This window comes from Aptenodytes patagonicus, chromosome 3 (assembly GCF_965638725.1).
Source record: "Aptenodytes patagonicus chromosome 3, bAptPat1.pri.cur, whole genome shotgun sequence".
Taxonomy (NCBI): Eukaryota; Metazoa; Chordata; class Aves; order Sphenisciformes; family Spheniscidae; genus Aptenodytes; species Aptenodytes patagonicus.
The window spans coordinates 123,211,481-123,234,361 of NC_134951.1; the positions used below are offsets into that span (position 1 = coordinate 123,211,481).

The window sequence follows — 22,881 nt, forward strand, 5'->3', positions numbered from 1 at the left end:
CAGATCAATAATAAGACAGATTCGAGGAAAAACATGGCTTGAAAACAGCATAAACTGAATTTATTTTATAAAAATTAGTATTTCAACACAACACATTTACTATCCAGTAGATCCGTGGAAATCCTACGTCTGTTCTGGCCGTTGTGGCAATTTTACACAAGTCTTAAGTTTTCTGCAGAGAACAGCAAACATGCTAGTGGATCAAAGTATCGTCATATCAAAAAAACAACTATCCACAGAAGTCCTTTATAGGAGCATCCGGTTATTTCTTTGCGTAAGTGATTTTCATGGCATGAGATGGAGTAATCTTGAATCCTTGGAGAGCATCTCGAGCAGCTCCTGCCTGATTCTCATTTTCAAACTCCACAAATGCAATGTCATGGCGCCCAGGCACTAAGCGTACTTCTTTGAATCCAGGAAACCTTTAAAATAAGGTGAAAAAGTCAGATAATATTTCCTAGTTTCATAATTCATCTCTCTTCAGTAGCCGTAAGACCTTATCATAAGCATCTACTAGTATAATAGTTACTACTAATGAAAGATTTAATTTGAAGGGGTTTACATGTCCCGTCCTTAGAACCATGCCTCAATTAAGGATCATTACATGGAAGCAATTTAATCAGTCTTGTGCACATACGGAAGCAACTTAACGCTTGTTTTAAAACTGCTCCTGCTGTCGTAAAGTCTTTAATATTACAGTCACCAGCTTAAATCTGGTGCAGATTGATAGTAGATAACTTACACAATCAAAACCAGCTACAAAAAAGTTCAGATTTGCTTTCTGCACCAAGTCATCAGAACTGACATCTGTAATCTTGGCAGTAAGACAAAGAACTGAAATACCTTCAGAAGAAACTCTTATTTCTAAAAAGTCAGCTTGCCAGCTGAGAAAAAGCATACAGGTAACAGAAGAATTCAAAGGAGAAGGCCTTTCTATTCAAAACTTACTGATTGAATAACATGGACAGCATCATCTCATTCGTTTCCTCAGGCAAGTTATTAAGGAAAAGGATATAGTTTGGTGGGTTATCAGGCACCTGCAACAACAGAAGATCAAAGCTCAGAAGATGACACACAGCTATCTGTTCCTCTGCATCTGTCTGCATGATTATTTGAACCGAGACTCACATATCCTTAGTTTTGCTCATAACGCTGCTAGCTGGACTTCAGTATACCTTCATGCAATACGCAGAGCCCCTTGGTTCTTTTACAAGGATGTATTAATTTGGAGAGGCTCTTATTTCCACAAAAACCACAGTAACATATTGTCTTAAATCTCATATTTAAACTCGACAACTCAACAGCTGATACTGCAGTACTCTCAGCACTGCCAGGGGTGGGACCCAGGTGCCTAAGTACTGGCTGTAGTGCTGTCCAAGACACCTGTGTGGCCGCGGAAGAACCTGTGAAAGACTCGCGTCCTTCTGGAAGAGCAGTGGGAGGCCAAGATAAATACCCTGTTCACCTGCAGTAGTACTGAAATACTGAATATCTTTGGGCAACTGAAACCCACAAAACCCACATGGTTTTACTACAGTGCTCTGTTCAAACTTATTAATTAGAAAACCCATTAGATTTAAAGCTTTAGAGTCTTTAGCAGATTTGCCTGCTAATACGAATTTGTAGCAACCCACCAGACACAAGGCTGAGTAGTCCGTTTGCTGACACTGGACTGAAAGGCTGGAATCTCCTTAAGTCATCAAGGAGATTACAAAAATAAAAAGAAACTGGACACCGCAACTTCAAACGTCCTAATAATGGTGCCAAGTAAGGTAACGCCTCAGCAGAACAATTTCCTTCAGCTGATGGAAATATTCCAGGCAGCGCCATTAGAAAATAAACTTCTGAAGTTCAAAGAAAAATACCTAAATATTCAGTGTTGCGCTTTGATGCAAACTGACATACACATATTGTGCCTTGTTACAAATGACACCTGAAAGAAAACCCAGACTGGGAGCAAGACATTTTCCCCTGTGGATTATGTAAGCAATCCTCAATGATAGTACTCAGGAAAGAGACACAGGGCAGGCAAAGAGTCTTCTGTAGTATTTGCCTTCCTGCAAATCTGGGCTCTTTAGTACCTCCACTTCTAACACACACCAATCATTTAGAAGGCCACTGAGCGGACACGAGTGAAGCGTAGGGAGTTGTTGCTGCATCTCCACACAATCCTTTGGAAAATAAGACACTTATGAGAAAAAAGAAAAAGTGAGCAGAGGACCCCCAAACTCCTTTGGGGGAGAGAAAGGAAGCTTTTAGGCCGATATTCTGGCACCCTGCGTAGTCTTCCTTCTCCTTTTCTACTACTAGAACAAAATAAGTTAAAGGGAACTTATTAACAATGAAAAAAAAATTAAGAATCCTTCAACTGATACTAAGCACAGTCCAAATTTAAGAATCAAGTAGGATTTGTTAATAGTGCAGTTTTCTGTATAATAATGAGAAACTGCAGATTTTCATTTCATGTCAACCAGATATAGTAAAAGTGGGATTTCTTTTGTTTACTGTGATTTAGCTGTTAGACAAATGTCTCGCAGAACAAAAAGGAAGCTGTAAAATATATCCTCAAGCTTCCATGTGTAACAATTATTCATAGAGAATAATTTTAAACATTAGTGCTTTCAGTCACACACACACAAAAAAAAAGGCATTACCTGCTGATTCTGTGCTGCAGTCCCTGGGGCATTGGCTGAATTTTGTGTTGCTCCCTAGTAAATAAGTACAAAATAGTTTTACAATGGTGTTCTGTTAGAAATATATAAGCACACATCACCACGTTTCTGCACAACTCAAGAAGCATGTTAAGGTTTCTTTACACTACAATCCAAGGAACATTTGTTGCTTATGAGATACCTCCCAAAGGGAAACATAAAGCACGTGAATTTCACTGAACTCCAAAACCAGGCAATCAAAGCAAAAACATCAGTAGTATCTGATCTGACTAATGGCTGAGTCAGCAGATACTGCAAATCACTATTTCTCCACATTATAAAATTTGGTTTAATAGACAGGAAGGAAGTAGTTTTGAAAATGAAGGCCTAGTCAGGACATACCTAATAGGAGAAAAATAGGTGTTTCCACCAAGGACTCCAGTTTAGCAAGGATAACTAAAGCTATTACCATTATAGCTAGTAGCAATTATTTCTTCCTAAGAGATTTGTATATAACGATTGATTTTTTTAATAAATCCTGAGAAATCTGAATATTCTACCTAGGAAATGTTGCTTTCTATGAACACTTATCTCTCCTTGATACCAATTTGTGCCTTAGCAGGAAGCGTAGTTAAGTAACACAACATTCAAACTCTGTGCCTTGATGTTTTCTGCTATACTTCAGCACATAAATTACTAAGTGTCGTTAGATTAGGCCAGGCCAACCCTTAGTGGAGATACATTCCAAGCCAACTCCTCTCCACCCACCTGTAAATGAATTATCGTGTTCCCATTTACCATTCTTCAGTGCTTTCAGAGCAAATAGGGCATTAAAACGCCAAAGGGAAAAGCAGGTTGAGCACTTGAAGCCGGCATTAAAGATAAGCGCATACCCCCTCCTTTTTTTCTTTTTTAAAAAGTGGTTAGATTCTACTTTGGTTTATTGTACCTTTGCCCTACATGTTGGTTTTCATCTGGTAATAGGAAAGGGGGGGGGAGGAACGGGAAGGACTATGTAATCAGCCTTCAACTTCTAGTGAGTACTAGTGAGTACTCAAGAGCACTGGATATCAATAGACCACAACTCAGGGAATTGAGAAGTTCCAAAAGACAATCCTAATCCTAAAAAAATAATTTAAAATAGCTTTTGTGTGCATTTGTTTATCCTTTTTTAAACAGAGAAGCAGCTTACCTGGATAACCTTTTTATTTGCTGCATTTGCTGACTGCTCCAGAGATTTGGCCTTCTTCTTTTCCTTCCTTTTTTCCTTATCAGCAAAAGTACCACGCATTTTAGAGATGATATCAGAGTCTGTTTTTGCATACTGAATACGCTTTTTAAAAGGAAAAAAATCAGTACATTTTGCAGTTAATAATACTGAACATTGTGCATCGCTTTCATTAGCTGTGTTCTACTGTGCATTTACACATTTTTTGCAGGAACTTGATATTAAAAATATTGTTATAAACTGTAGGTATGCTTATAGAGCGTCTAATCCTCATAATTAATTCTGAACACAACTACGGAACTCTGAAAAACACCTAAGATGGAAATTACTAAATTTAACTCATTGAAATCGGAACTCTATTCATGTAACTGCATCTTTTTAACATCTGTCAAGGTAACAGATGTACAAAGCGATACAAGGACATTTGACAAAACAGGCACTAGCTCCTATTAAAAAACCTGAGAGGATTTTTTTAACCCCATTTTAAGGGGAGTTAAAGTTTTACAGTGGTTTCTCAGATCTCTGCACAAAATTGAGTTCAGCAAAACTCAGACTTCTTAAATAGAATGGCAAATACCTGCCTCAATCCAAACCAGATCGCATGAATCACGTCAGCAGCACAACAGCGCTGGTTTTCTGACACAGGCTGCCCGATGCACTAGTCGGGGGGTGAGCAGATTCGGCTATGAGTATACAGGTGTGCAACATTATATATGCACACAGTCCTATCGCTTTTACTATCAGAAACTACCTCAACACAGAATTACACAGCAGTTAAAGGGGTTTTTTTTTAAATGCTTTTGTTTAGTGCTTAGAGAAGAGTATGCATGCTGCAGGCAATATTCAAAGAGGGAAGTACACCTGAGAGCTTATGAAGCCTTAATCTTTTTATTTCCTGTTGAGTTTTACTGAGCACAAAACTCTCTAAGGGTAAACGACAGAACTGAACTTGCACAGTTCCTTGTTAATTATTTCATTAGAGAATCTGAAAGTGTTAACGAAAAAAGCTCATGGCTCAGCAACACAACTGTCTCTGCTCTCCTTAACGCTCAAAGCTGTGAGCTGAAAGCCACTATTAATATATCCATCCATCACTGAAGTCAAGTGCGCCATTTGCAGGTATTGTTACACCTCACAAATAGGTGCAAAATTCAGGGATGCCTAATTATCCAAGCAGGCAACGACGTGTCAATTGTTGTGCTATTCCGCACGTTATCAAGTACATTATTAAATCATGTTCTATCAACCAGCAGCGAATTTGCTTCACTGAAGTTATACTGAAATTCAGTTATTTGGCTTGGTGATCAGATGCACGCACAAGCAGAACTAGCCATCGATTTAAAAAATAAATCACCAGTTGCATCTGTTGATTTCTGGAAAGTAAAACTGCAGAGATCTTCACCCTACTCACTGCTACCTCAAAAAGGAAGCATCATATTCTAGCTATTTATTATGAATACAATAGTAATTCAGGTCACTCTAGATAAATTAACTGAAAGCACCTAATTTCAGTAACATTACAGAATGAATTTAATTGGTTCAACAGAAGACCTGATGAGTAAAATGGAAGTATTTAAGATCTTAAAAACTTTAATCCAGCATATAAAAACATAAAGCCATCACTTAGGAAACCTAAATGCTAAGTTCAACCTCTGCATGTGTTTTAACTACAGTCTCGCCGGCATCCCTCTAGCTTGCATAAATACATACATTCATCAGGACGTGAGGTGATTGAGTAACACTACAATTACAAGTACACGTGATAAGTTAATTCACAAGGTGCAAGTACCAAAACACTGTATCATACCGTGGCAACTTTTTTTTAATTTAGAAAGCTAACAAAATAACTTACCATTGGTTTCCCATAAAATGGAAAGCCTTGTAGTTGTCTCAAAGCATTGGTAGACGATCCAAGTTCTTTAAATATAACAAAAGCCTGTCCCCTCATCTTCATAGTCTTTAAAGCCACAATGTCGACCACATGACCAAACTGTGAGAATAACGCATACAAGGACCTCTTCAGCTCTGTTGGCCACACGAAAAAATAGATTATAGCAGGTTACATGCAAATGTCCACTTCTACAAGTCTGCTGTCCTTCAGGGACAATATTTTTTGCCAGCTTTAGCTCACACAGTGATACGTTACATGAGTTTAGTCAAAACTGTTGCGCGAGTACAAGTTTATTTGCCCAGTTTTCGTAAGTTGGTGTATAACGCTCGGTTTCTCACCTCAAGTATTCAGCTAGTGGAAAAGTTGTACCGCCATCCATTCTACCATTCTAAGAGAGTAAAAATTACACAAGGATACGTATATACGTTTCTTCATATACATATATACACACGCACTCCCTCACACGTTCAAGTATGATGTACGAAAGCCATCAAAGACTGATCAGAAAACCACACTGTAACACGCAATAGTAAAGAGGTATGACTTAAAACAAGAACACGGCAAACTAGTACCTACTTAAAGGCTAATTTGGAAATGCTGTTTGTAACTGTTTAATCAATTCTCTCACGGACATGAAATATTTTTTCGTATTCTGGATCCGAGTATGTTTTTGTACGATCACACTGTACCTTACAACTGCAATGGATTTATTTTCATTATTTAAAATCACCTGACTACACGCCAAATTAAACCTTAATCTTATCCAATCAAGCTAAATAAATCCTCTGCATTGCGTGATTATTCACTGCCTCTTGTTTATTGCTGTTGAGACTTGGTAATACCAGCCCACTGTCACCTCCCCCAGCTGCTCTTGACCAACCGCAGCGATACATTTTTTTAAAAAAGTTTTCTTATCAAAACATTTCCTTAAAAATAACTTCAAAAACTGCATTAAAAAAAAAACAACACATTTGCAAGCTTTACAGGTAATATGAAATCCTACATTTAAAAATTATAACCACGCAATTTCATAATGGAGACTTACTAGTTTATAGGGCACTTAACATGCTACAAAGCAAGCCCCAAGTCAAATTTATTCAGTAGAACCATCTTGACAAGTTAATAAATAACTTCTCAGCAAAGCTGTTTCCACTTTCAGATCTCTCTGTGGAGCACCCTGAAGAAACACTTAAGTAGTGCTAGTCTGACCCAGCCACTCAGTTCACAAACAATATCGAATAAATTACCTTGATCACTTTAGATCACAAGCTAAGCGTGAGTGTTAAGCGGATGGTTCTATGCAGACATTGAATACACGGCCAGATAAGGGCAAGAGAGGTTTGGGTTTTTTCGCACACTGCGAGGAGCTAAAATTCCTCAGCACGAAGCCACCTCTCGCTAGAGAGGGCTGCAGTGACTGCGAGGCAGTGCCTCTAACACGGTGACGCAACGGCTGGCTCGTGCCGATACCGAAATACTAGAGAGACATACGGTTTTCTTCGTCGGACTGTTACTTACGGTAACAGTGCCACGCTCGCCGCTTTCGCATGGCGCTGAAACAAAAGGGGAGCACACAGATGCTCCCACGTTTCAGTGAGAGGGGGCTGCTGACCACCGAACCGTACACCAACATGCCTCTTAGCACCCATCGAATATTCCGATTATTGCTATCGTCACAGTTATCCACCGACAAGCGAACCTAACGTATGCAATTAGCTAGGGAGCTACAGTAGCGAGGCAAGCAGAAGCTTCCTGAGAAACACGGGCCCTGGCTTACAAAAAGACTTAAACATCGCGCTGCGTTTGTCGACTCTAGCTGCTGCTTCTTTACAAGCAGCCCTTTGCCGAGCGCTCGGTTCAGGACCGCCACCCGTACGGCACCTCAGAGCGCCCCGGGAGCCCCCGAAGCCACGGCACGGCCAAAATGCCGAGCGCTGTGTGAGAGCGTAGGGCCAGGCGTGGAAGCCAGCCCGATGCGACAGCGTCCGCTTTCTAAAGGCGAGTCACAGGCACCGATACCTTCTTTCTTAATCTTGTCGTTGATGTTGTTGATGTAGATGGTGTGGTTCGGCCTGATGTCCATCCTGCGGGGCGGCTGCAGACCTGCCTGCGGGCAGAGCACACGCGGGAGCCGTTAGCGGCGGCCGAGGCGCGGTCCGAACCCCCGGGGAGGAGAGCTGCCAGCGCCGGCAACACCCCAGCCCCCGGCAGCGCAGCGTGCGCCGGCCGGCACCGCTCCCCCGGCTGCGGGACCTGGGACGGGCCCCCCGCCCTCCCGCGGGCCGCACGCACGCCCCGCTCCTACCCTCCCCGCGCGGACGGGTCCCAAGGACGGCGGGACGGGCGCTCCCGGGAGGCAGCCCCGAAGCAGGCAGCCCCGAAGCAGGCAGCCCGCCGCCACCCCTCCTCCCCCTCGCCCTCCCGCCCGGGCCCGAGCCCCACGCCGCCGCCCGGCTCACCTCCTCCCGCCGAGATGGCGGCCGACCTGTCCCGCCCCGCGCGCGCGGGGACGCAGCGCAGGCGGCGGAGCCGCTCCCGCAGCAATCGATGTGCCGAGCACCGGCGCGCCGGTGCCGAGCGGCGCCTGCGCAGCGCCGCCCGCCGCCCTGCGCAGGGGTTGCTCTGCTGGCGCCATGTTGGTCGGGCTCCTCAAGCCCTGCGGCGGCTGCTGGCGTGTGCCCACGGCCTAAGGGCAGCGAGATAAAAGGGGAGACGGGTCATAAAGCCGTTCGACAAGCAGCTCGATTTAAATAAAGTGGGTTAGCAAACTGTATCGGTTATCTGTTTCCGGTCCTCAGAGGCAAAGCAGCCTGCGGGCAGGCCTGGCCCCGCGGTGGCCTAAGGGCCCGGAGCCCCTGCTGTCTCAGCGGGTCCCGCCGGGATCGTCTGCCTGTGCTGGAGAGGTGTCGTGCCCGCTCAGCGATCTGGTGAAGCCCGCAGAAACGCCTCGGGGAGCTCGGTCTGTCTTTGGAACAGCGCCGGGGTGAGAGAGGGTCCTAGTCGGGGCTCCACGGGAATCAGTGAGGCTCGAAACTGACCGAAATGGAGATTTCCTGCCCCAGATTTTAGCTCTGCTCTGTGCTAATACAGTAATAAAGTTAGCTGTGATTTTTGTGTCTTCACAGTTAACACCTGATAGAGCAACTTGTGGAGAATGAAGAGAGGCAGTAACTTAAAAATGCCCGTAGACGTTCATTAGCTAACCTGTGTTTTTAGTTTTGATATTGAAAAGGCAAAGTATCTGAGCATGTTATTTCTTGAAGGTACTTTGAAAATCCCTGTGGTAGTGGTAGCTCAGGATAAATAAACAGAGCAGAGATTGAGGTTGCAGCCTTTGAATTTTTGGAATAATTTTGCAGGCTGCATACCTTCATTTCTATGAATAATATGCAGTCTTTCTCAGAAACAATTTTAAGTTGTAAAGGTTTAACCTGGTTGCATATCAAAAAGAAGCTCTTTGGGGGGGGGAAAAATACAATCAATCAATAAGATAGTTCTTGCTTAAACTACAAATTGTGTTTGGACAGGTCATCTCTTTGTAAAGAGACAGGAATATCAAGGAGAGGGTTGTTAGTTCAGTTACGTTTCAGGAAAAAAAACTCCAATATGACTTCCAGATTCTGGAGTTTGAGTGAAAAGAAACTGGTATTTAGGAAGCGTATAAAGAACAACATGGATTAAAGTGAGTTGAATGTAAAAGAAAAAAAAAAAGCTGTTGATTGAGATGTTACTTACTGGTGGAAGAGAACAGTGTGTTCTTCAGTTGTTCATAGCATTGCATGGCATGGGAAATACCGTGTGTTGTGCCAGTACGACGCTATATGCGGTGTATACGTGCCACAAATTCAAATTATGATAGGCAGCAGTTCCTGTCAAATTTTAGGGTCCTCTTTATTTTTCTTTGTTTATTCTCTTAGAAGTAGTTGTTAAGATAAAGCATAACTTTGACATCCAAGCATGAACAATACATTAAAACACTATTTTTCAGAAAGGCTGACTGTGCTGTTTTATGCATTGATCAGCAGTATAATCCATGTAATTTTATAATTTAGTAACAATGTTCAAAACTACTTATTTGTTATGGAATCAACATAGCTAAGGAAATTTGTCTCATAGAATCAAAAATATTGACATACTATGAATGACCTTTAAAATAAAGTCCTTAAACTGTTCATAGAGAAGACACTCTAAAGAAAACAAACACACGAAAAACCCCAACCTGACACAAAGTAAGGAAGAATTCATGGCTTCTAGAATTCTTCCAGTGCAGTATGCCACACTCATACTTGCTCAGAGTCACTTTAAGCACAGCTGATTTATTCTTGCAGAATTTGAATGCAATAAAGCAGAAAAGCCGTGTCTTCGCTGCTCCTCAGGTGGGATTTCACAGTCTGCCTGCCAGTTCAATAGAAGTGACAGTCATTCCTTAGGTTGGCTTTCCCCCCTCCTCCCCAAGGTTTATTTGGATTACTTTTGTTTTCTTAATCCCCAAACAGAGAGGTACAGTGCTCTCATATTCGCTAAACCAGTCATTTGTTTAAAAGTCCCTGAAAGCTTAAAGTATTGTAGAAGTTATTTCAAGTTTCTTAGCAAGAATGCCCGTGGTGACTTAGTAAACAATTATAATTCGTCACCAATATAATGGGCTGGAAACATACTTCCAGCTTGAACAGGTAGCTGCTTTGTCAGAGGTTGTCAAACAGGGTTGGAGAAGCAAAGTGAAGAGTACAGGGTTCTTGAAAATATCATTGTAGCCGCTGCTCTTCCCCCTTCCTGCCCTTTGCTCAAGGTCAAGGAAACCTAGCATTTCATTATTATTGCTGTTTGTTACGAAACCTGTAATAAAAATAGAGATTTTTTTTCCTTCGTCTTCCTTTTCTAAATTCATTGCAGTTCTCTGAACTAATACAGGACAATAAACGAAGAGCTGCGTATAGTGGAAGCTTCACAACATCGTGCAATCCTCACAGCTTTGATTGGGTCCACATACACATAATGATGCTTCACACTTTTCACAGTTGTTATCTTCCTGTATGAAGATTGTGGGACAAGTAAAGTTACTCTAATTTATCAGTATGGAAATATTTTCATCTCGCCTCTGTGTGTATGTGTAATCAAAATCACATGCTAGAAAGAAACACGAGTGTGAATGCTTTGTGATATGGCTGGATTGGTCTTCAGTATTTTGGTTCTACCCTTTGACTGGTGTGTTCTGTTGTGTCAAGGGGTATCATGATACAACACATCACTAACCACTGGAACGTGGACAAAGGCAACGAACAAAATGACAGGAAATAGGAAGTTCCCTAGCAAGTACAAACGTATGGCAGTGGTGCTGTGAGCACTTGCAAAGTCAATATACATGAAACCTCCCATTTATGACAGAAAAGGTTCTTTGAAGGGTGAACAACTTAGGCATCTATATTCAATTGGAAGGTGGAAAAGAGAAGGAATTGCGTCCTATAAATCAGTGGTTGCTGGGCAGTCATACTGACTGCCATCCACTAGTGTAAATTGCCAGAAGGAGCTGAGGAGGCTGCAGTGATTTACAGATTATTGTTCGCAGGCTCAGGATACGTCGTCTCTGTATGAAACTAACTAAACTAACAAAGCAGAGTGAATGGACAACGTGATGGCAGGAGAGATTGAGTATTGACAAATGCATGGCAAAGCACTTGGATCATTTGAACCACCTGAATGAACAGTAACCACGCAGGAGGAGGAGCCAGCTGACCCCCTTTGGGGGACAATAAAACACCCAGTGGTAGGGAAAGAGGCAAACAACACCACCACGCGGAAGGGAAAAAATGTACTGCAGTTCCTTTAATAAGGCTGTTTCATAATCTCTAAAAAGATGCTTGAATGTATTACTGCTTGAGCTAAAACAAACAAAAAAAACCCCTCCACACATTCCTCTGACATTTGTTACTGGCCGTTTATGTAGGGCTCACCAGATGACAGCACCTATCACTGCTCTATTAACATCTAAAAGTTTCAATTAACATCAGGGCTTTTGGAAACCAGTAACAGACCACCTCCCTGTCCCCCCAAAAAAACCCCAGACCCGAGAAAGGAAGGGTCTGCACCCCAGAGAACGTGCCAACCTTAGCAGACCCTTAGTTCAGTTTGCTCTGTGGTCGTTTTCTGCTTCTAGACCGGCCTTTCCTTTACGGGGGAGCCTTTTCCCTCTCAGACCAACTGCTGTCGCTGACAGTCGCGTCTCTTGCGTTACACTGCTACTTCAATCCCCTGGGGCAAAAGATCATCTGAAATTGCAAGTATGCCGAACACTGCCCTTAACTGACAACCCCTCATATTTGCTATATTTATCATTATGATGATTCCAAATTAGTTTGGGTGTGCTAATATAGTGAAAAAGATGAAATATGGGTAGCGCTTTTAATTTGTGCCAGGGTTGTCTTTTTATTAGTATTAATTGGTGGCAGTGCCATCTCCCCACGCTGGAACTTTTCACTGGGAAGAATAGCAGCGCACTGGTTTGATTTATTACTGTGCAAGAATACCTGCATTCCTTGCCTTGTTCTTTCAGCCTGGGTTAATTTTTTAGTTTTACTGGAATCAGCATACTAGTGTAGTGTAAGTGATGTGACTTACATTGGGCGTTTGAAATTGAATACTTTTCAGTCCTGATACATGGCGGTATAATGAAATCAAGACTTACCTGCTTAGTTGTATAAAATTGCCTGGTTGTTTCCGTCACTTTTTAAATCCCACAAACTGCCGGTTCCCCATTGTGAACATCTTCACCCACAACAACACAAACCTGTTTTAGCTGCAGCTCTTGCAGGGTTTCCCCTGTGCACAAGTTCTCAGCACACCAGGGGTGTCCTGGCTGTGAAGCCGGGAAAAGTAGTAGAGCAGTGCTCTGTGCAACATGCTCACGGGGGGCACTGGGTGCAAGAGGGATGGGCTCTCACAGGGCATGAAGCCCTGTCCAGAGCAGAGCTAGGAAACTAGGAACTGGCTGCAGAGCATGACCTGCTGGAGGAGCAAGCCTGGGTGATCCGTGAAGCCAACAGCGTTTGGTAAAACAGCTGGAGAAGGCATCACTGTCTGTTAACAGGGAAATGGAGGCAGAGGGGCAGCCAGACACCTGGGAGGGATGGGCTAGGGGCCCTGGTGCAAACTGCAGATGCCTGAAGGACTGCTGAAGGTGGAGATGGGTGCTGGGAATGTTACCTGTATCTCTGAGCTCGAAGCAGCTGGGAAATAGGAGGCTGGAGGTGGTTTGCAACAGCCCAGATGATAGACTGTGGCAGAGGTGAGTAGGAAGCTCAGCCTGCTTTAAGCAGCATTGCTGGGCTGGAAGCCAGGGCAGTGGGTGGGCATGGTGGTCTCAAATAGCTGGTGGCACCACTGTGGAGCTGAGGAACCCCTTCCCCAGATGGGGAGGGAATAGAGTATGTCCTGGATGGAAGGCCAAACCTGCCCTTGAAAACACAGACTGACAGGGAAACAGAGACAGGTTTGCCCAGAAGGAGGACCTCAAGAGCAGAGTTGGTTACACCAGTCTTACCTGAGGAGGGAGGTCTGCCCAGCTGAGGGTTTCCACACCGCTTACTGGCAGCTTGCCATCAGCATCAAGTGTGGGGCTCCGTGAACAATAAGATCCTATAAAGAAGCTCTTAGATTTCCAAATGCTTCTTTCTCAAGCCAGCTCAGCCTTGAAATTGCTAAGACCCATGCCAGCATCAAGCTATGAAGCCATAAATAAGCTTGTTTGTTACTAGTCTTGTAGTTAATAATTACTGTAGTTTGGACAAACAGCAGTAGTAAGCCCCGCTAACAAGTTCTGCCTGGGCTTGTGTTGAAGCTCTGCCAGTTCCCTGTATAGATACTAATAAAGCTTGTGAGTTATTTTGATTGTCTCATTCCTTCAAACATTTATTGATTTAAATCATTTAGTTCTCAGTCACAGCAGACACTGGGGAGCTGATGGTAAATCACACCATCTCTGGTACTTGAGTTGGCTGTAAATTTACCATATCTGGTAGACTCGAGCTGGCTATAAATTCTTTTAGTGCTCCGAAAGCTTGTCTGGCTGTGGAGAAGACTGCACATGTTGTGCTGCCTTATGTTTGCAGCCGTGCTGGGAGTCAGAGAGCCTTTCAGTGCCTATTTCTCACTTAGCCTTAGTGTGGTAGAGCCCCTTCCAAATGTTAGAGTTCTCCTGTGCCATCCCCTTAAAAAACCCCTTACATCAACAAATAGTGTAGGTCAAGAGCAATATCAAGCGTGGCTTCAATCTCCTCTCCATCAGAATTCCACCGCGGAGCAGCTCTGTGCGTGTTGGCTTTCTAAAAGACTCTGTTCCGACTATGATTTACACCATCTTGCCTTCAGTAATGTAAAAATAAATCTCAGCTCTGTGAGATGAGATCTTACTTCTGAATGAATAAATTTCCCACCTCCAAAGAGGGAAATGAGAACAGGTGCTTGGATATATGAACATATCAATCTGCTGGCTTAAAATTAAGTGCGCAGGTGGATTAAGACAATCCTTTCCACCGCACTTCTGGTTACAAAGTAAGGCTATACAATATTAAGCAGTCAAGATCCTAAATCAAATAAAAATTTCCTGTTTTCAGCCTGAAAGGCAATTGTTTCACATACAGCTGGTCGTAATTTTTCAAGAGAAAACTAGTAGTGACAAAAACCCTTTTGTCTAAGAGTATTTCTATAAATTATATTAAATTTTTACAAAAGGTTTTTGTTCTTCATAAAATGGATAAAACACTTGAACATTTTCAAGCACTGAAACATTTTATTAAAAAAGGTATTTTGTTCTTTTCTTGCAAGACAGAGGAACTATGAAGTCTCCCCATACTCCTCCTTCTGCCTCCTTAATTCTGTGTGAAGTGATAGTTTATCCTGGAGAATCCCATTCAACCGACACAACTTCATTATGTTGAGGTTAGTCGTTTTTCAGATACATGTGAAAATGTGATCTTGCAGTTGCTATCTGAAGGTAAGTCTACGTCGCTGCCGAAGGTATGATTTCCAGCACAGGGAGATATTTCTGCTCTAACAGTAATTTAGCTAGCTCGTGAAGCAGTAACATCAAGGTGACAAAAGCACAGAAGGGTGACTTCTGCAAAACCACTGGTGATCTCGGGTACTTGGATGGCAGCGTTTCACTGCTCTTCCGTCCCCTGCTTGATTCACGTAGGTATTGAAACCAGGTAAGAATGCATGGAGAAGCGCAGCCGTAAAGCAGACGAGAAAAGCGATCTCCCCACCTCTCCTCCATCCGAGAGCATGGGGCAGGACCGGCAGGGCAGAGCCAGCTTATATGAGTTTGTCAGTGAAGATGCAGCTATTGGGTAGCGTTGCCTTAAAATACAGTGCCACCTTCTAGACTCCCCTCTCCCAAACCTGCAATAAAGTGTTAGAAATATAATACTACCTTTTCCACATTATATAAAATCTCAGCTAAACAATGTAGAGTAGGTGTAGTCTCTTTCTGTTTGCTGATTGCAAAGTATTTTGGAGTTTGGGATTTTTTTGTCTAGGTTTTAACTAATCCATCGGTCACTGTGAATATTTAGTCCTTCCTAACACTGTGTTAGGGATAAAGCAGTGTTAAGCATTCACAAGTAACGACAAATTGAAATTTGGTTGCTGAAAATGCATTTTCTGTGAAAGAGAGGAAATTTCTATAGTCTGTCCTATGCAATATTATTAATATCAAATAAAGGTACAAACCTATTTCTGATCCCGTTCTCCTATACTGGATTTGGGTGTTCACATTAAAGACTCCCCCTGCTTCAGTCTCCATCCAAGCACCAGCTGCTGGTCTGCAAGCAGCCCTGCGAGGGACAGCCCGAAGCTTCTCAGCTCTGGCAAATCCGCCTCTAATCTTCTGAAAATGGGGACTGTGAGTAGGAACTGGCATCCAAAACATGTCTGAGGGAGAGTCAGCTAATCGGTTGCACCTGGACTTTATCGTGCTGCATCCGTGCCTGCTCTTTATAGCTAAGCAGCAAACGAGGCTTGGGACTGTCATTGCCCCTTTGGACTTCAGCAAACTTTGAACTCTCATTTTCAGGTGATACTCGAAGGGAAGAACCCTCCCTGGGGAGGGAATAGCCTGTCCTTTAGCCTAAGTGGTTCTATCAATGAGGAGAGGATGAATATTGTTCCTCGGTGCTTGGCGCTCACGTCTCTGCACCCTGTGTGACTTTCCCCAGTCCATCGTGGCCGTAACGGTGTCACCTCTTGCCCCTGCGTACTGAGACCACACGTGTGTATAAATGACCACAGCCGTGGATTGTATCACAGCTCCTATGTCAGGGGTTGTATTTCCCTTCTTCAGTGAGTCCTTCGAAAATGTTAATTTTTCTGTGGGACATCTGCTTATACACAGGGAACATCCCCATGCTGACTTTGTTTAACAGCCACAGCCTTTGAGCAAGTCAGCTGGGGATGCTGTCACCCTAAGAAATACTGCTCCGCAGCCAGATTATATGCCATGAACCATTTCTTCAGGGAATCCATCTTAAACTCATTTTAGGCTAACACAGCCAGAGCCATATATTACAGAAAGGGGCAGCTAACCCTTTAGATCTGCTAAGTGTGATTGAAACACATTACTCACTTTCTCACTACCTGGACAGTTTTATGCAAGAAAACAATCGTTGGGGGGAAAAAACTCGCTATGCAGATGGTCATAGAGCAACGTTAATGATCCAAAAGGTTTCTTTTCCCTGACTTCAAACCAGAGCCAGCTGCCAGAGGGAAAAGCACAAAAAATTAACTGTTCCAGGCTACACCCAGATCTTTTTCGAGTCAAACAAATTTTGCCTTAGGATATTAAAGTATTAACAATATTGGCAGCATCAGTACAATCCTGAGTATTGATTCTTTGTCAATACAGTGTTTTTTCTTGGTGATAAGACCATGCAATGTATCTTCTCTGTATCCACATGCTGTGAAGCTGACAGCATTTTGGCATGAGCAAGCCCTTGGGGAAGGCAGACACAGTGCATAAAGGTCTATTCATTTGTTAAACACTGCAACATTAACTAAAGCCTCACCAGGGCTGGGAAGGGAGGTTGTAAGGAGTGAGAGTCAAACGAGATGTTCATCAGAGGACTGCAGATACCCTGCATAATCTAATACAACCAACATAATGGAAATGAAAGAGAGAAGCCTGCTGGTATCAGAATACTCGTGGAAGTTCTTGGTAACCAAGAACAGGGAATAAGTCTTTTCCCTTCTCTTTCCATATACTTGAAAACCTGTCCTAATCCTAATTCAGCAAAAATATTTTTGGTTATTTGATTGCGTTTTTTTAACCAGTCCAGGTTTCCTCTAGACTGAAAAAGATGCTTGCTAGAGGGTACTGTTTCAGGTGACAAGTGCAGCTGAGAAAAGCTTCTGGTGGACAGCAAAGTCCCCAGCACAGCAGAGAGGCAGGAGCCTGGCGTGCAGCCCCCCAGAGTAGCATCGCAGTAGTGTGGGAGGATCCTGCCCCTTCCCTTCCCTTCCCTTCCCTTCCCTTCCCTTCCCTTCCCTTCCCTTCCCTTCCCTTCCCTTCCCTTCCCTTCCCTTCCCTTCCCTTCCCTTCCCTTCCCTTCCCTTCCCTTCCCTTCCCACCCCACTTTGGTTCAGTTCAGAGCCTCCAAAACAGCGGCTAACTATGGGGAGGAGGGGAAAAGAAGGTTAAAATATTTTTTATTTGAAAAGACTTGTGAGAGTTGCTCTTTCTCCATTGCCTTTCTCACCCCTTGCCTGCTCGAATATCAAGGAGAACTTGCTCTTGGAGGGAGCAGTTCTCTCTGCCTGTGCATTCATAACAGTTCACAATACAAAAAGCATCTCCTTTTCCTGCTTTTCTGCCATTAGTTACTTCTGCCTTAGTTTAGTGCTAAGAAGGTTCAAGAGTAACATCACTCAAACAGGAGAAAGCCTAACATCCTCATGACGTGGCTCTTTGTCTTTTAGTCTTGGTATTAATGAAACAATCTCTCTGCCTAAAAATGGAAACGCTAATTATTTTCCTTTTTAAAATAAAGATGTTATATGCCCAGTATTAGATTTGTCGCACTACCACACATTGATCCTGTAAACTGGGAAAAAAAACCCCAACCATCAAACTTCGCAGCTGATAAAGCCAAACCTGATAAAATCAGGCTTGTTCTACACAAAATGAACAGAAATGGGATTGTTATATTTTGAGGTGAAATAATATGGTATGACTCCAAAAATAAATGCCTAGAAAGAAAAATAGAAGTGATTTTTAGATAAAAATCACATTAATAATGCTTTCCCCATGCAGAAGAAAAAAAAGATTTTGTGTTTGAGTCTGATACTGCAGGAGCAGATACCACTGATCCACCCAGTCATTTCGGCAGGGCTCTCCGGAAACGTCTGCCGGCGGGATGAATACGGATTGTTAGCATTCATGAAAGTGCCTCGGCACTTTGTTGCCAAGAAACGGTAATGAAAGTATGGGGATGCCAGCTTGATGATAGGGATACAGGGCAGCGGCATTAATCCCGTGCTTTGCAGACACGAGATCTCTATCATTTGCAAACATGAATGCCTGCACAGGCTGGCGGAAATTTCGGAAGGTCGTTTCACTAATGGTTTTGTAGAAATGTGGAACATTAGAAAAGCTTAAGCCAACAACAGCATCACGCTAGAGCTCTGAAAAACATCCTCTACCCTGTACAATACAGTTTAATGGGATATTATACTTGTGCGTAAAGTATGTGTGCTGTTTGCTTTTTAGGTAAGGAGAGTATAACTAAGGTGACTCGCCTCTGTGGGGAACAGGGACCGTCAGGTGTTATCGTTAGTTAATAAGCAGAGGGATGCTCATATTTTCAGTGCAAAAGGCAAAGAAAGAACCTGGTAAATTGAGATGGGGCTTTTCTAGATAGGCTTGCCTGTGAGCAGAATTAAGACAAGACCTTTGGTAGGTCCCAAGGGTGGGGATGCAGTGGTCAGGATTCTACCTAAATCTGAGGGCTGTTATTTTTTGTTTCTTGCGTGCAATATTTTCTAGTGTTCACTCAGTGGGAAAGACATAAGGTTCATATCTGTGCATTCATAAAATGGTAGCGTTTCTTAAAGGTTAGTCCCATACAGGGCACTTTATGTTGTCCTGCTGCCTTTCAAGGGATTAGCATCAGTTCCTAGCAAGGGTAATGAAATCTTGTAAAGTTTTATGATTCTGCTTCTTTGGTTTTTACCACTCGTTCAGAATAGTTTGTTTAAATGTGTATAATAGGAATACAGTGAACTATAGCAAAGACTTTGGAGAAGTTGAGAATATTTTTTTTTTTTAAAGCATCAGCTGTTTTTCACTCTGACCGATCACTTGTCATTAGGCTGGAATTTTCAAGGCAGGGAAAAGCCCCATGAAATAGAGGGGAAAATCTCAGTGCCCTTGAGCTCTGCTGGACTGTCATACAGGAGACTTCTTGCAAGGCAGAGGGCTGATTATAATGAAAGTCCGAGCTTGCTTTTAGTCCTTCTGTTCTTTAATCTTCAAGAAAAGCAATCTTCGTGTGTATGGCTCTTCTAAAATGACTCCATACATCTTTCATAAATGCTCAGTGGAAAGTATAGCTCAGCTGAAACAACACTGGGGATAAGGATGTAGGCTGCACGTCTCCTTGCCATTAACAGTGCCCATCACCCTGGAAAGCTCGCTCGTCTTCCAAAAGCCAGACTGCCATTTATGTGTCTTCAACTGCCATCATCGTGAAAGCAGAAAACCTGTATCTTGTTCTTAATTATTCAAATAGCGCTTCTTGAGAAATGTTTAAATTCGTAATAATACTCAAAACTTCCCAGGATGGAAAGTGATGCAGAACTCCTGAGCGCTGCTCTGGGGTCGCACGCGGAGAGGCTGTTTTGTACCATCGCTTTGGAAATTAGATACCGTGATATGACATTTCCTTTTAGCAATCTTGGGAAGCTCTTCCAGTGCTGATAGCAATCATCTCCAAAGAAAAAAAGTGCACTAACCTCTGGTGAATATATCTCTTGAGAGAAGCAAAAACAATCTTGTGAAAGGTATTACCTGGCTTCTGAAGGAAGGAGCCTTGGTAAACGCGCCTGTCGTTTTGACCTTTCCAGTCGATGGGACGTGAAAATGGGGAGATTAAAGAGGCAGAGCTCGTTCATCAGATGGGAGCTTCTGAGAGAGGACAAAGCAGAACAAAAGAGAGCCCCAAAGCACTGTGTTAGAGGCCTCCTGTAAATGGATTCAGGGAGAAAGTGAGAAGTGAAATGGTTCCCTGGAAGACCTACGGCCCTGTGTAATGGATTCAGCTGCTTCTCTCTAATGGCAAGTGCTTTCTTGCCGTACCTGCCTTTAGGAAGATGCCTTTCCTCAGTGAGATGAATGCCGACCTTGCACTGGCTTGGTGGTGGGTGGACACCCAGAAGATGTCCGTGGTGGAGCGACCAAGCAAGCTACCCTTAGACAAAGGGACGTCTTTTGGGACTCCGTTATTTGACAGTTCATTTAGGGCTACATTACAAACATAATGGCTGAAAATTGTGATCATATTTAACCTGCAAGAACCTTCACTGTCCAGGGCTGCTTCTCCACTTCTTCAGGAAAGTGATCGTGCCCCTGTACTCGGCCCTGGTGAGGCCGCACCTCAAATATGGTGTTCAGTTTTGGGCCCCTCACTACAAGAAGGACATCGAGGTGTTGGAGCGTGTCCAGAGAAGGGCAACGAGGCTGGTGAGGGGTCTGGAGAACAAGTCTTATGAGGAGCGGCTGAGGGAACTGGGGTTGTTTAGCCTGGAGAGAAGGAGGCTGAGGGGAGACCTCATCGCTCTCTACAACTACCTGAAAGGAGGTTGTAGCGAGGTGGGTGTTGGTCTCTTCTCCCAAGTAACAAGCGATAGGACGAGAGGAAATGGCCTCAAGTTGCGGCAGGGGAGGTTTAGATTGGATGTAAGGAAAAATGTCTTTACTGAAAGAGTGGTTACACATTGGAACAGGCTGCCCAGGGAAGTGGTTGAGTTACCATCCCTGGAGGTATTTAAAAGACAAGTAGATGAGGCACTTAGGGACATGGTTTAGTGGGCATGGTGGTGTTGGGTCGACGGTTGGACTCGATGATCTTAGAGGTCTTTTCCAACCTCAATGATTCTATTCTATGATTCCTTTGCTAGCAGCATGCAGGAACACACTGATTACCGCTGCTTTTCCACATGGGATTAGCGACGTATCTTCTGACTATACACTGTTATGAGGTGTTTCATTTCAGCCTTTGAGCAGTAAATACACCTTAAAATTGCATTGACTTAAATTTCAGGACTTTATTGATTTACTAGACTCAATTTCATACACGAGCAGGTTGGATTTTGTTTAGAGGCAGGGCCCGTTTCTCTGTGGCATGCCAGATTGGGCAGGTATATGAGATAAAACACATGCAGGACACTATATTGTTAGTCTTTTGCTTCTTTTTAAGCAGTGGAAGGATTAGATGGGGGGATGCAGGGGGCTGTTCCTTGGTTTTCTAACAGGACGTACACCGAGCTCTGGCTGTGCCCTTTCCATCAAGTCCGTGTGACCCAGGTGTTGGGCTGTGAGCATATGGTTCATAAAACCTCTGTTCATAAAACGTCTGTTCTCAGGTGCTCGTTGACTTCTTGTGTGACCCCGTGCATCTCCTTTCCCTTCTTTCTTCCCATCCTCTTTTAGCTATCTTCCCTATTCAGCTGCAAATTCCTGGCATGGAAGGGGCTACGCTGCAGCATATCTGCTACCATGGGCTTTCCGGCTTGACTGAGTGGATACTCCAGACATTTTATATAGCAATATAAATCGTTATTGCCAATAATAATATTACCATATTTATCCCAAGGCAAGGAAGGGAAACATAAATTCTCTCCGGCAATGCTTATCATCTGAAAGTATGTGTACAACAATATCCCATGTAAATTTTCTAAATACGCCATCATCATTATAGCAGCAATGATGCTTCTCACAGCCAATATAAATGCTATCAGTTTTTTTAATGCAGTCAAGTATCGGTGAAATACTGTATTAGTGTTTTATGTGTTTATACACACCACTTTTTGCCAGTAAGAAAGTGATATTACTTTAAATAAATGAAATACTGGTTATACCTCATATCAAATATGGGAAACTGTATCAATTTAAATATTTAGCAAAAATGCATTTGTATCTTAGTGTTTCTTCTATTTTGAACTCTAGCAAGGAGCGGCGACTTTTTAATGTGATCATTATATGGCAGATTAGAAATGGGTTTTGTGCTTTTTTGCTGGATCAGTAATTCAGCAGTTGAAAGGCAGCTGGCCCCTCTCCAACGAAATCATTTTGACTGTGGGTTTAAAACAGATGATTCTCCCTGTAGCTCATGAAGGAGGATGTGCAAGATCTCAGCGTGCTGCCTTTGACCAGCAACATTAGATCTGTTAGTGAGACATTGCTAAGCAGAAAAGTAGACACTTGAAATGAAAAGCAGTTTCAGGTCTTCTTCACTCTTCTTTCTTTTCCAGCATGGTATGATTTATCTCCATGAGAGGGTTTTTTTTTTAAGGAGAAGCAGTGGCCACTAGAGGGAGAATAAGTTATGCGTTTGTTTCAGACATGCATACTTTTTATTCGTGTTAAATACCTCTTCTATATGCAGTTACTGACACATAAAACCTGTTTTTCTTGTTCTGGTTTGTGTGATCCTAATCTAATTTTATCTCATTGAAGAAACACAATGAAGTAAGAATGACAAGCTGTAGTTTTATTAAAATACTTCGCTTGGCGTGATTTGAGTGCAAATTGCAGCGAGCATTGCCTAATGCCTTTTGCGGATATTATTAAAAAAGAAATAATGTTGCAAGTCAAAAGATTACTTAATAATAAATGAGTAATTTCTTATTAGTAAGGGCTATTTCTGAAAGGAACTAGGACCAGGTAACACTGGCAACTTGGAAGAAAAAGATCTTTCTGATGGTGTTTAATTTCTTGCTAAATTCTCCCAAAAAAGCTTTTATAAATATACACCAGTCCCCAAATTTGGGGGTTTTTTTTGGGTGGGCTGTTTAATGACCTTGTCTGAACATCCCTTTCCTGCTCATGGACAGTGTATTTTGCA

The 22,881-nt window shown here is 42.9% G+C and overlaps 1 protein-coding gene across 3 annotated transcripts; it reads right to left on the minus strand.

The window, feature by feature from the left end:
• Positions 1–34: 34 nt before the first annotated feature.
• SNRPB2 (small nuclear ribonucleoprotein polypeptide B2) lies at positions 35–8,282 on the minus strand. Of its 3 annotated transcripts, none has more exons than XM_076335046.1 (7): positions 8,230–8,282; positions 7,790–7,877; positions 5,732–5,904; positions 3,844–3,984; positions 2,655–2,708; positions 949–1,037; positions 35–422 (listed from the first exon to the last, which is right to left on the minus strand). In XM_076335046.1, the coding sequence occupies exons 2-7, from the start codon at positions 7,851–7,853 to the stop codon at positions 263–265; spliced, it is 681 nt and encodes a 226-aa protein (XP_076191161.1). In that variant the 5' UTR covers positions 7,854–7,877; positions 8,230–8,282; the 3' UTR covers positions 35–262. The 3 variants fall into 3 exon arrangements, with proteins under 3 accessions (XP_076191161.1, XP_076191162.1, XP_076191163.1); XM_076335047.1 differs by lacking the exon at positions 8,230–8,282 and adding an exon at positions 8,076–8,117; XM_076335048.1 differs by lacking the exon at positions 8,230–8,282 and adding an exon at positions 6,109–6,158.
• Positions 8,283–22,881: the final 14,599 nt, after the last annotated feature.

Excerpts from the sequence above, each read along its gene's own strand:
- SNRPB2 (XM_076335046.1), bottom strand. The coding sequence starts at position 7,853 with ATGGACATCAGGCCGAACCACACCATCTACATCAACAACATCAACGAC. Across the intron at positions 5,905-7,789 it reads CGACAAGATTAAGAAAGAAG|AGCTGAAGAGGTCCTTGTAT; the intron begins GTATCGGTGCCT and ends TGTGGCCAACAG. Across the intron at positions 1,038-2,654 it reads CTGCAGCACAGAATCAGCAG|GTGCCTGATAACCCACCAAA; the intron begins GTAATGCCTTTT and ends CTGTTGTTGCAG.